This window comes from Brachionichthys hirsutus, chromosome 6 (genome assembly GCF_040956055.1).
Source record: "Brachionichthys hirsutus isolate HB-005 chromosome 6, CSIRO-AGI_Bhir_v1, whole genome shotgun sequence".
Taxonomy (NCBI): domain Eukaryota; kingdom Metazoa; phylum Chordata; class Actinopteri; order Lophiiformes; family Brachionichthyidae; genus Brachionichthys; species Brachionichthys hirsutus.
In genome coordinates, this window is record NC_090902.1 from 15,869,921 (window position 1) to 15,882,673 (window position 12,753).

Sequence of the window (12,753 nt, forward strand, 5' to 3'; positions counted from 1 at the left end):
ACGGGGAGGAGGACAAGGGGAAGAACCAGGACACGCTGGAGAGACTATGTCTCTCGGCTGGCCTGGGAACGCCTCGGGATCCCCCCGGAAGAGCTAGAGGAAGTGGCCGGGGAGAGGGAAGTCTGGGCTTCCCTGCTTAGGCTGCTGCCCTTGCGACCCGGACCCGGATAAGCGGAAGATGGATGGATGGATTCTCATTGACGTTAACTTAGTTTTTTATCTTCTATCTTAAGTCATGTAACATAATTTTCAGTTCCATGACCTTACAAACCCAACAGTTGAGGGGTAAATACATAAATATCAATAAATACATAAATATTCTTCTATAGAAATTAACAAAATACAACAAATTATTCTGTGGGAATTACAGAAGAATGTCTCTGTATCTGTATAGCGTCTCAGTCATTCAGGTCGAGGTAAATCACGAAGAGCAAAAACGTAGAATCAATTGGACTTGTTCAAGTTTGATTGAAGATGTTTCAACTCCTCATTCAAGAGTCCTGTTGGATCAGAAAACAAAGAAAGGACCGAAACCACCACGGCAATAAGACTCCCCAGGAGTCAACAGCATTCGCCTTATGAATGCTGATCAGTCACCGGGAGTCATTAAAACCTGATTTATGAATCCTCAGGAGTCATTAGCATCCATTAATTGAAGGGTTGTTCCTCCCACCCACCCTCTGGTGAGTTGTTTGGTTGAGCTGCACCCTGGGGTGTTGCTTGGGGTTATGGGTTTTGGGTACAGAGGTCAAGAGTGCATCATATGTTGCTGATAGATGGTTTCTTCATCCTGCTGGTCTGTAAAGGCCTCTACTTCTTGGGTTCTGACTTGATAGATGACATCTGGTAAAAAATCTATTCCGTGGATTGTAACAAGTTCACACGTGGACAACCCCCTTCCTTCCTTGGACTGTGCTGTGCCCCTAGAAATGGACGGAAACCTCAACATGGAGGTGTACAGACCCCCCCCCCCCCCCACCACCACACACACACACACCCCCACACCCACACCGACCAGTATCTTATCTTTGATTCCCACTGCAGCACAAGTTAGCAGTCATCGGAACCCTGAACCACCTGATCCAAAACATCTCCACCACAACACATCCGGAACACTCCTAAGACATGTGGCTGTCCAAACATTTGTCAAGGCCAACAACTGTAACACCCGTTGTCACCCCCTACATTGCTGCTGTGGATGATTTATGTACTAAGAACTTTCAACAGAAACAAGACCGCAAGCGCTTTTTTGAAACGCTCTTCTTTGACAGGATGTTTGACTGTACTTGTACTAAATACTAAATACTTTTTATTGATTTGTCCCTTGGAGGGCAATTTGGTTTACAGCAGTTACAACTGTAGTCTGGTGCTGGTCGCCGCGCCATGCGCACGCGGCAACCAGCCCACTCGGAGTATTTTTTGGGTTAGGTGTCTTGCCCACTTCGACACACGGACAGCCGGCAGTGGGATTCGAACACCCAACGTAGCGGTAACTGGATGAACAGCTCTACCCACTTGTACGGCTATGCCGCCCGATTGTACTGTAATACATGCTACTGTTTGACTGTACTTGTACTGTAATGCATACTATTGTTTGACTGTACTTGTACTGTAATACATGCTACTCTTTGACTGTACTTGTACTCTAAAATTCTATCTAATAAATATATTCATCATCATCATCGTTTCTGAAAGATTCAAGATCATTTGCAGTAAATTACAGCCACCTGGACATTGGGGAGACCAAAGAACCGCTCCACAAGCGTATGGCTCAAAACAGGAGAGACAATTCCTTAGGACAAGACTCAGCAGCCCACCTGCACCTGAAAGACACAGGACAGTAATGTCCAGGTGTTAGCCAGGGCAGTCAGGTGGTTTGACAGATAAGTTAAAGAAGACATTTCTGTCAAATTGGAGAAACCATCCCTGAACAGAGGAGGAGGATTAAGCCACCATCTATCAGCAACACACAATGCTGGGGCAACGATGAATCAGTGGCAGAGACTTATCAGAAGTTTGTGGTTTGACCTCCCACCTCCACAGCCCACCCCACAGCCCACATTGGGATCATTCCTTGGGCAAAATACTGAACCCCTAATTGTTCCCTGTGGCTGTTTCACAGATGTGTGAATGGTTTCTGGCACATTGCATGACTGCTGGCTAGCGTCGTATAGCCCTTTGAGTAGTCAGAGCAGAGATGCATGATATGAGTACAGTTCATTTATCATTTTATAGTGATGATAAAAAAGGAACATGAGCAAAAATAAATCCATGATCCTGAAACTTGCTGACATTTCTCCAGGTTCCGCTCTTCATCCCAGTGACCTTCTGCTTGACATGCTTCACCATGGTCTTCATGTCTCTCTACTCGGACCCAGTCAACACAGGGATTGGATTTGCAATTTCCCTCACTGGCATTCCTGCCTATTATATCTTCATTTTCTTTGACCAGAGACCAAAATGGCTGCAGAGGGCTTTAGGTGAGTCGTAACTGTATAATAGTTACTAATACAGTCCAACATAATAATAATATCAGAAAATGCAGGTAAATGTAACAGAAAATTCAAGTAGGATTTAAAGTGATCAGTGCATGCAGTGAGAGAAATACAGTACATTAGTTATTGCACATAGTGAGTTGTTGTCCTGTTTAGTCCTGATTGTTGTTCAGAGCTCTGATGGCTCTCGGTATAAAACTGTCCCTGAGTCTGTTGGTCCTGCTCTTGTTCAACCTGTAGCGCCACCCGGAGGGCAACAGGTTTTAACAAGTTGTGTCCAGGGTGGGAGGAGTCTCTGACGATGTTTGTAGCTCTGCTGAGGTAGCGAGAGCCGGAGATACAGTCCAGGGGGGCAGAGAGCAGCCGGAGATACAGTCCAGGGGGGGCAGGGAGCAGCCGGTGATACAGTCCAGGGGGGGGCAGAGAGCAGCCGGTGATACAGTCCAGGGGGGGCAGAGAGCAGCCGGCGATACAGTCCAGGGGGGGCAGAGAGCAGCCGGTGATCTTCTGGGCTGTGTTGATCACTCTCTGCAGGGTTTTCCTCTCCGCTGCTGTGCACGCGGCGTACCACACCGTGATGCAGTACCCAGGATGCTCTCCACAGTGGCTCTGTAGAAGGCCACCAGCAGCTTCTCCTCCAGGTGGTTCCTCCTGAGCACCCTCAGGAAGTGGAGTCGCTGCTGGGCTTTCTTCACAACCGGCGTGGACAAGGACAGGTCGTCAGTGATATGGACGCCCAGGAATTTAAATGAGTGGACCCTCTCCACGCAGCCCCCCATGATGATCAGTGGAGCCAGGTCTGGGCTGCGCTTCCAGAAGTCCAGGATGAGTTCCTTAGTTTTTGTGGCGTTCATTGAAAGGTTATTCACCGAGCACCACGCCACCAGTTTACCAACCTCATCTCTGTACGCCGACTCGTCTCCGCCCGAGATGAGCCCGCCCACGGTGGTGTCATCAGCGAACTTGATGATGGCGTTGGAGGGATGGGTTGGCGTGCAGTCGTAGGTGTACAGAGAGTACAGGAGCGGACTCAGTACACAGTACAGGAGCAGACTCAGTACACAGTGCAGGAGCGGACTCAGTACACAGTACAGGAGCGGACTCAGTACACAGTGCAGGAGCGGACTCAGTACACAGTGCAGGAGCGGACTCAGTACACAGTGCAGGAGCAGACTCAGTACACAGTGCAGGAGCGGACTCAGTACACAGTACAGGAGCGGACTCGGTACACAGTGCAGGAGCGGACTCGGTACACAGTGCAGGAGCGGACTCGGTACACAGTACAGGAGCGGACTCGGTACACAGTACAGGAGCGGACTTGGTACACAGTACAGGAGCAGACTCAGTACACAGTACAGGAGCGGACTCAGTACACAGTACAGGAGCGGACTCAGTACACAGTACAGGAGCGGACTCAGTACACATCCTTGAGGGGAGCCGGCGTTGAGGGTGACGGTGGGGGAGAGGTGGGAGCCGAGTCTGACCCTTTGTGTGCGGTCAGACAGGAAGTCCTTAATCCAGGTGCAGATGGAGGTGGAGAGTCCAAGGTGATGATGATGACGAATATATTTATTAGATAGTATGTTAGAGTACAAGTACAGTCAAACAGTAGCATGTATTATAGTACAAGTACAGTCAAACATCCTGTCTAAGAGGAGCATTTCAAAAAAGCCCTTGCGTTTTTGTTTCCGTTGAAAGTCCTTAGTACATAAATCATCGACATTTAACAATACCAATAAAACTAATATTAAATTACTCAATTGATGCAATATAACAATAACAGATGCAAAATGACAATAAATAAAAAAGACACATAATATGTACAACGTAGGTGGACTAAAAATGGGGGGGGGGGGGGGGGGGGGGGATTGATTTCTGTCCCCCTAAAAGGTGTATTTTTATGGCCGTTTTGAAGGAGGCCAAAGAGGTGCATGTTTTGAGGGCAGGAGTCAAACAGTTCCACCTTTAGGGGGCAGTATTGTAAAAAGATGATTTACCCATGTTTGTCTTTGTTTGAGGGTGTAATCAGGTTGTTGTTTGAGCTCCCTCTAGTGTTGTGGCTGTGGGTGTCACTAAATCTGTGGAGGTGTTTATTCAGGTATGCAGGGATTGAGGGGACTGAGGGCAGAGCTGCATTGACTATTTTAAATGGCAATCCCATTTTGAGTTGTTTAACCCTGTCTTCTACCCTGAGCCATTTTAGGCTAGCAAAATGTCCAGGAAGAAGGTGGGTCATGGGCCCCAGATTGAGGAGTAGCCGAATGAGTTTGTTTTGGGAGGTTTGGAGCCTGGTTTTCAGGGACATTTTGATGTTGGAATACCAGGAGGTGCTAGCATAGTCAAAAAGGGGCTGAACGAGGCTCCAGCAAGAGTCCGGAGAGCACTTTTGTTGACAAAAGTAGACATTCTGCCCAAAAATCTTGTTCTCTGATTGACTCTTTTGATCACCTTAGTTGCCATACTATCACCAGACAGGTATTTGTCAAGAACACAGCCCAAATGGGTAATCTCTTCTTTGCTGGAGATTACTGTATTATCGACTGTGACCTTGAAATCATTAACATTTATCTCACTTAGAGAGTGTCTTGACCCAAAAAGAATAGATTCTGTTTTACCAAGGTGTAGTGACAGTTTGTTATCGGTAAGCTACGGATTTTGGTGACCTCAGAGCGGAGAGCTTCCTCAACCTGCACTTTGTCCTCTCCCGAAATCAGGAGTGCTGAGTCATCAGCAAACAAGAAGAATTTGCAGTTACAGGCAGCACTTATGTCGTTAATGTATTGGAGGAACAGTAACGGTCCTAGAATGCTGCCTTGAGGAACCCCACAGCTCACCGGGAGGGACGAGGACAAGGTTCCGTTTATGTCCACCATTTGTTCTCGTCCCTCAAGGTATGATTTCATCCAGTTTGTTGTTGTGCTATCAAAACCAATCGCCCCTAGTTTATTCAATAGGATTGAATGGTTAACGGTGTCAAAGGCCTTCTGGAGGTCCAGCATAACCATGCCGCAGTATTTGCCCGAGTCTACTTCACGCTTGACGTAGTCGGTCAGATATACGAGGCATGTGTCAGTGGAGTGGGATGTTCTGAAGCCTGATTGGAATTCAAAGAGCAGTCGATGCTCGGCGAGATAGCGGTTGATTTGCTCCTGGATTATTCTCTCCATAACCTTTGAGATGGAACAAAGGATGGAAACAGGGCGGTAGTTGCCAGGTTCTAATTTGTTTCCTTTTTTATACAGAGGGATAACCCGCGCCGTCTTGAATTCCTGTGGGACGTGGCACTGATTGATGGATAAATTTATCAGATGGGTTACTACGGCGATAGAGACAGCTGCGTCTCTGAGGAACCGGGTGGGTATGTGGTCGAGGCCTGTGGCCTTGTTAGGTTGAAGGGCGATTCGTTTTTTTAGCACATTAACGGTATTTACAGGTGTGAAAGAGAACGTGTCCTTTTTAGCACCTAGCTTCTCATAGTGAGTTTGGATGTGGTCAGAACCGTACAGACCTGAATGCGGGGGGAGTTTGCTGACCAACAGGGGGCAATAGTGGTGAAAAAGCTGTTTAAACAATTAGCTAGCGCCAACCTGTCGGAAACGGAGCATTCCGTTTCCGGAATGGCGGCGCGTACACACGCTGCGGCCCGAGGCTCCCGGCTTTTCGTGCTTGTTTTTGTATTTTTGTTTATATTTGCGCCTATTCTTAGGATCCAGGCCCTCATCCAGTATGGAAGCACTGAATTGTGGGAATTGGGGAAAAACCAGGTTGGATTACCGTCTATTTTGGATTTTATCCCTCCCGAGCTCCAGCGAACATCGGAGCCCCCCACTATCCCACCGCTGTGGCCGAGGAGGCGAAGAAGATACCGTAAACAAAAGCGTGGTAAGCGTGGCGGCGTGCGGGCTAGGCTACGTGCTAACCCACACAGGCCAGCGCTACCCAGCATCTTCCTCGCCAACGCCAGGTCGCTCGTCAACAAGATGGACGAGATACGGCTGAGGATCGTCTCAAAGCGGACCGATAGCTGCGTGGCGATCTTCACCGAGACCTGGCTGGACGCCAACATCCCCGACGCAGCGGTGGAGCTAGCGGGCCGCTCGCTGCTCCGCGCCGACCGGACTGCAGCTTCAGGCAAGGCCAAAGGCGGAGGTTTGGCGCTGTACGTTCACAACTCGTGGTGTTCTGCTACGAACGTGATCGGAACATTCTGCTCCCCCGACCTGGAATATCTTGCAGTGAAATGCCGACCGTTTAAACCGGCTAGAGAACTCAGCTCCACTGTGATCATAGCGGCCTACATACCACTGCGTGCTAATGCTAAGCTAGCGCTGGAGGAGCTGTACTGCCTGGTTAGCAGCCAGATGGACGCTAATCCAGAGGCCGCTGTGATTGTAGCTGGAGACTTTAACCACATGGAACTAAAAGCTGTGCTCCCCAAACTCCACAAATTCATCACCTTCCCCACCAGAGAACACAACATTCTGGATCAGGTCTACTGCAACATCCCGGGGGCCTACAAGGCTGTAGCAGCCCCCCACCTGGGTATGTCTGACCACATCTCAGTGAACCTGATCCCTGCATATAAACCACTGATTTGCAGGACTAAACCCACCACCAGGACCGTGCAGGTCTGGACTGAGGAGGCTTCCTCAGCCCTGCAGGACTGTTTTGTTCACACGGACTGGGAGGTATTCAAAGAGGATGCAGATTTTGAGGAGTACACGTCATCTGTGCTTTCCTATGTTCACTTCTGCACTGATGCTGTCCTTCCCACAAAGACGATCACGGTTTTTCCTAACCAGAAACCGTGGGTGGACAGCACGGTGCGGCTTCTGCTGAGGGCCCGGGATGCAGCCTACAGAGCAGGAGACCGGCTGGCCTATAGCAGGGCACGGAGTGAGCTAAAAAGAGGCATCAAGCAGGCAAAGCACAGATACAAGCAGCGCATTGAGGAGCACTTTGAGAACAATAACCCACGTGACATGTGGAAAGGCATCAGGGCTGTGACGGACTACAAACGCAGGGAGCAGCACGCCAGCCACGACTCCACCCTGCCTGACACCCTGAACAGATTCTTCTCACGCTTTGACTCTCCGAGCAGCAGAAGGTCTGTGGATCTGCCCCAGCCTGAGGTGCAGCATCAGCCGCTCGTCCTGCAGCTGCACCAGGTCTCCTCAGCCCTGAGGAGGATCAACATCAACAGCTGCCGGACCAGATGGCGTGTCAGGCCGGACACTGAAGACGTGTGCTGACCAACTGGCCGGGGTTTTCCTGGACATCTTCAACCTGTCCCTGCAGCTGTCCACCGTCCCTGCCTGCCTTAAGTCCTCCATCATTGTGCCTGTACCCAAGAAATCATCCATCGCCTGCCTCAACGATTACCGCCCTGTTGCTCTGACTCCCGTCGTGATGAAGTGCTTCGAGAGGATCCTCCTTAAACACATCAAAGACGCCATCCCTGCTGGCTTGGACAGCCTGCAGTTCGCCTACAGGGGGAACCGCTCCACGGAGGACGCCGTCTCGCTGACACTTCACTCGGCCCAGACTCACCTGGAGCAGCCTAACACCTACGTCAGGATGCTGTTTGTGGACTTCAGTTCAGCTTTTAACAACGTCCCACCGGACATGCTGGCTCTGAAGCTCCACAGCCTGGGACTGTCTCCACCGCTCTGCTCCTGGGTCAGGGACTTCCTCAGCAACCGGCCCCAGGTGGTGAGGATAGGAGACACCACATCCTCCCCTCTGATCCTGAACACTGGGACCCCCCAGGGTTGCGTTCTCAGCCCTGCTCTCTTCACCCTCTTCACCCACGACTGCTCTGCATCCACTCCACAAACCTGGTTGTGAAGTTTGCTGACGACACCACTGTGGTGGGTCACATCTCCAACAACGATGAGACCCACTACAGAGAGGAGGTCCAGAACCTGATGCTGTGGTGCTCGAGTAACAGCCTTGTTCTGAACACCAGCAAGACCAAGGAGGTCATAGTGGACTACAGGAGGTCCAGGAAGACTGAACACGCCCCCCTGTGCATACGAGGGGAAGCAGTGGAGCGTGTAGAGAACATTAAATTCCTGGGCATCCACATCTCCTCTGACCTCTCCTGGACACTCAACACCAGACACCTGGTGAAGAAGGCCCAGCAACGGCTCTTCTTCCTCAGGAAGCTGAAGCGGGCTGGACTCTCCTCTGTGCTGCTTGAAGACTTCTACCGGGCCACGATAGAGAGCATCCTGTGTCTCAGTGCGACCGTGTGGGACGGCAGCTTCACGGCGCAGGACAGGAAGGACCTATCCCGGGTGGTGAGGACAGCTCAGGGGATTGTGGGTCACCGTCTGCCTGATTTGGACTCTGTTTACACCTCCAGAGTCCAGAGGAGGGCCAGACGCATCGCCACAGACCCCACCCACCCGGGCCACAGACTGTTTGTCCCGCCCCCATCAGGGAGGCGGTTCAGGACAATAAGAAGCAGCACAGCGAGGCTCAGGAACAGCTTCTTCCCCCGAGCTGTGAAAGCAGTCGTTCCCTTGTAGCGATCTGGGACTCTTTATGCCGGTCCTGTTGCTGCTGTTGCTATTTTACACTACTGCCTGTGATTCTCACTCTCTCTGTGTGTATATATATTCTTTCTTAAGAGAGAGAATTTAGTTTGTTATGATGTGTGCCTTAAGCCGTGGGCCTTCTCACGATTTTATTATGCTCGCATAATGACAATAAAGTATCTTGAATCTTGAATATTGAATCTTGAATCTTGGAGTGAACCACTTGAGTTAATGCAGAAATTTCTGGTTTTTGTTTGGAGTCTGTTGCTGCAGCCTAATTGTTTTAGGGTCTCCCACAGTTTTTGTGGGTTGCTTTTGTTTGCCTCAATGTTCTCATTTAAGAAATTCTTTTTGGCATTTTTTATCATTTTGTTGACCTCATTGCGTAGTTTTCTGCTTTTTTCAAGTAGTTCCTTGTTGTTGGTTTTTCTGTACTCAGAGTAACATTTGTTTCTGAGCTTGATGGCATTCAATATTTCCCCCTTCATCCAAGGTTCTGTACGGGCTCTGACCCAAACAGCAGTTATGGGTGCTATCTTATCAATTACAGACAGAAATGCAGATTTAAAGGAAGACCAGGTCCCCTCGACAGAGGCGGAGTTTAAAGCATCAGACCAATCAGTTTCCTCCAGCGCTGTTGTTAGAGCTTCTGGGGAGTAATGCTTCATGGTTCTGCAGTTTATTGTGGTGTGACAATGAGCTGCAGGTCTATGAATTTTTCGAGTGCAGAAGATCATGTTGTGATCACTTAGACTGCACTCGATGACACCACTGTTTCTGATTCTAGATTTGTCCGATGTCAGGATTAGGTCTATGATGGTTCTAGAGGTGGTGCTTACCCTTGTAAATTGCTGAATCAGCTGGGTAAAGTTATGCAGATTACAGAAGCTGCTGAAGGATTTGAAAGTGGGAGTGTCTTTCCGAAGGACATTGGTGTTACAATCTCCTATCAGAATGACCTCCGAGCTTCCCAAGCCGATCACATGCTTCTCCAACAAATCATAGAATGAATTTTGGTCTGGGGGTCTGTACACTGCGCCAATGACCAGAGGTTTAGCTCTGGGATAAATGATCTTTACCCAGACAGACTCTGTGTCTGTTCCTAGTTCTGGTAGAACGGTGAAGTTGAGGTCTGATCTAACGTAGATGCAGACCCCGCCCCCATGACGGTCCCTGTCCTTCCTGATAACAGTGTATCCCTTAATCTCAATCTCAGTGTCTTTACAAGAATCATCCAGTTTGATTTCAGAAAAGGAGAGAATTCCAACCTTACCGTTGCCAAACATCGATGTTAACTCGGACATCTTGGATTTGCATGTTAAGCTGTTCACGTTGAGATGAATAATGTGAAGACCTCTCCCCGAAATCTTCCGTGGAGTAGAAGCCTTTGTCATTCACTGTCTCTGGGGGGACGCTGGGGGGAGGAGGGGGTATTGGTGAGGGGTTATTGTCCACATGTACTCCAGTTCGGTCCTTTACCGGAGTGGGTGTCGTTGAGGGGTTGTTGTCCACAGGTTCTCCAATTAATGGGACCGGTGATTGGGGTAGGGAGGGGTGGGTGGGGAGGAGGGGGGTTCGGCGGCGGGCGATGCGGTGTTTGGCTGGGTTGTCTGCGGGATGGGCATGATGTCCTCGGTACGCGTCTTCCACGTGTCGCTGCTCCAGATGTTTTGAGCGACGACGAAGGCTGAGTCGAACGGCGTCTGCGTAAACGTAGAATTCGCGTCTCCAGGTCCCGGGTTTGGGTGTATATTTCCAGACAGAAGTAAACTCAAACAAATGATTTTCCTTACTGTCCTGCCATCCAGCTGGTGCGCGTTTCTGCTCCTGGAGTGAAACCGCTTCAACTCGCCCAGAGTTTTAAAATGCGCTGAAGTAGCGGCGCACGGAAAAGGTCCATTTTTGTCTGATATCCTTGGTAAATGTACTTCCTGGCACTCGATGAAAATTAATCCCTGTAAAGTTGCCGCATAAATCAGCACGAAATAGATAATTATTGTTAGGATGGTTTTTAGACGAAGATGTTGCTTTCTCTTGTGATCGAGGTAGAATGCAGGAGCTCACCTGCAGAGCAACCGCTCTCACCGGCCATCTCAGAACCAGAACCAGATCCATAGGAACTCATGGAATGCAGGTAGCTTCTTAACCAAGTATGCGTGAATCATGTCGGAACCTGGAACTATCTAGCCCCTCAAGTCACATGTGATGGGAACAGAATTGTTCTTAGCGGGAGCAGTGATGCTGCGTTTGGACTGACATGGCAGTTCTGTTGTTACTTTGGTGGTTGAGATGTTGAGACAGCTGTCAGTGGTTTTGATTCTCAACCTGATTTATTCAACGTTTGCTCACATGTATATTTTGAGCTGAACAGACTCATCATTATTGTCATTCTCCCCCTTGAATTGACACCTTATCATCGTGGGGGAGTTTGAGTGCCTGAAGGATCCCATGAGTTATGTTGTTGGGGAATTTATGCGCCTCGTATGGTCTCCCATGGAAAACAGCTGATGGGTCAAGCAAAGAGAAGTTCAAAAGCCCTTATGAGAAAAAATAAAACGAGGACCATGACATCGCCCGATATAGTGAAACCAGGGCTTGCCTATAGTTGCACAGCTCAGCGGCCATGTGTTGGAGTTTACCCCAATAAATTAGAGGGTTGCTTCCCTGTGCCTTCGGTTCAGAGACAAGTATCACACTGTTTTTTGCCCGAATGGCAGTGCAGAGTACCTGAACTTCTTGGAGTCTTCGAGTGTACTGGATACAGCTCTGAATGGACACTCCATTGTTCTTCTGGGAGATTCCAACGCTCATGTGGCCAGTGGCAGTGAGACTTGGAGGGGCGGGGGGGGGTTGGGATAAACACGAGTGGTGTTCTGTTATTGGACTTTTGTGCTAGTCACATGTCTTGAACACGTGGGTGAAGAGAGGGGCAGTGAGCTGAGCCAAAAGAGGAAGCTCTCAATTTACCCGTCAACCTGTGTTCCTACTCTCACCTCTGGGATGAGCTTTGGGTCATGACCAAAAGGACGAGATCCCAGCTCGATCAAGTAAACGTTTTGTGTTTAGGCTCATATTCCATTATATTTTTATAATTTGCTGCAGACCAGGTGAACTGCAGCCCGTAGTTTGGACACCCCTGATCTAAATACTGTGATTATCTTTAACTAAGATTGTTAAGATAAATATGTTGTTGTGGAGGTGAGTGATACCACCTGCAGCGTGAGGCTGTTGCATATGCCCCAAATACATATTTTTGTTAAAGACATCTCATTTATATTATTTGTGCTAATAATGTGCACATTCCAGGGAGGGTACACACATAAGGTTTACTGATACATTTGAAGCATACTTAAATATTTGATCACCAATATTCTCCTTACTCTCCTAATTATTTCCTGACGTATATCGCGATGTTTTGTTTGTGTCCTCAGATTCCTTTAACAGGACCTTGCAGATCATCCTGATGGTTATCCCTGGGGAATAGCAGCACTGTCTCCACACCTTACATTACATGTTGGGTTTGACCTGTTCTACTCATTTTCTCTGCTAACATACGTTTACATAAGATGTGTTACTAAAGAATTTGGTGAAATAATTGACAACAATTTTGTGTATAAATGGCATTGTTTATGTAAACACTGTAATTATTTATGAAATAGTAAATGCTTGATTATGATGCTAATGCTAACATCCCAGATGAACAGTTTGTCTGTGAT

General features: G+C 48.7%; 1 protein-coding gene across 1 annotated transcript in view; it reads left to right on the plus strand.

Annotated features, from left to right (window-relative positions):
- The window catches only part of slc7a11 (solute carrier family 7 member 11), a 51,359-nt gene extending 38,838 nt beyond the window's left edge, over window positions 1-12,521 (plus strand). The window contains exons 11-12 of the mRNA XM_068740125.1: window positions 2,303-2,480; window positions 12,469-12,521. Coding sequence (XP_068596226.1) covers window positions 2,303-2,480; window positions 12,469-12,521 — 231 coding nt within the window. The remainder of the gene's footprint in view (window positions 1-2,302; window positions 2,481-12,468) is intronic.
- The last annotated feature ends 232 nt before the right edge of the window (window positions 12,522-12,753 follow it).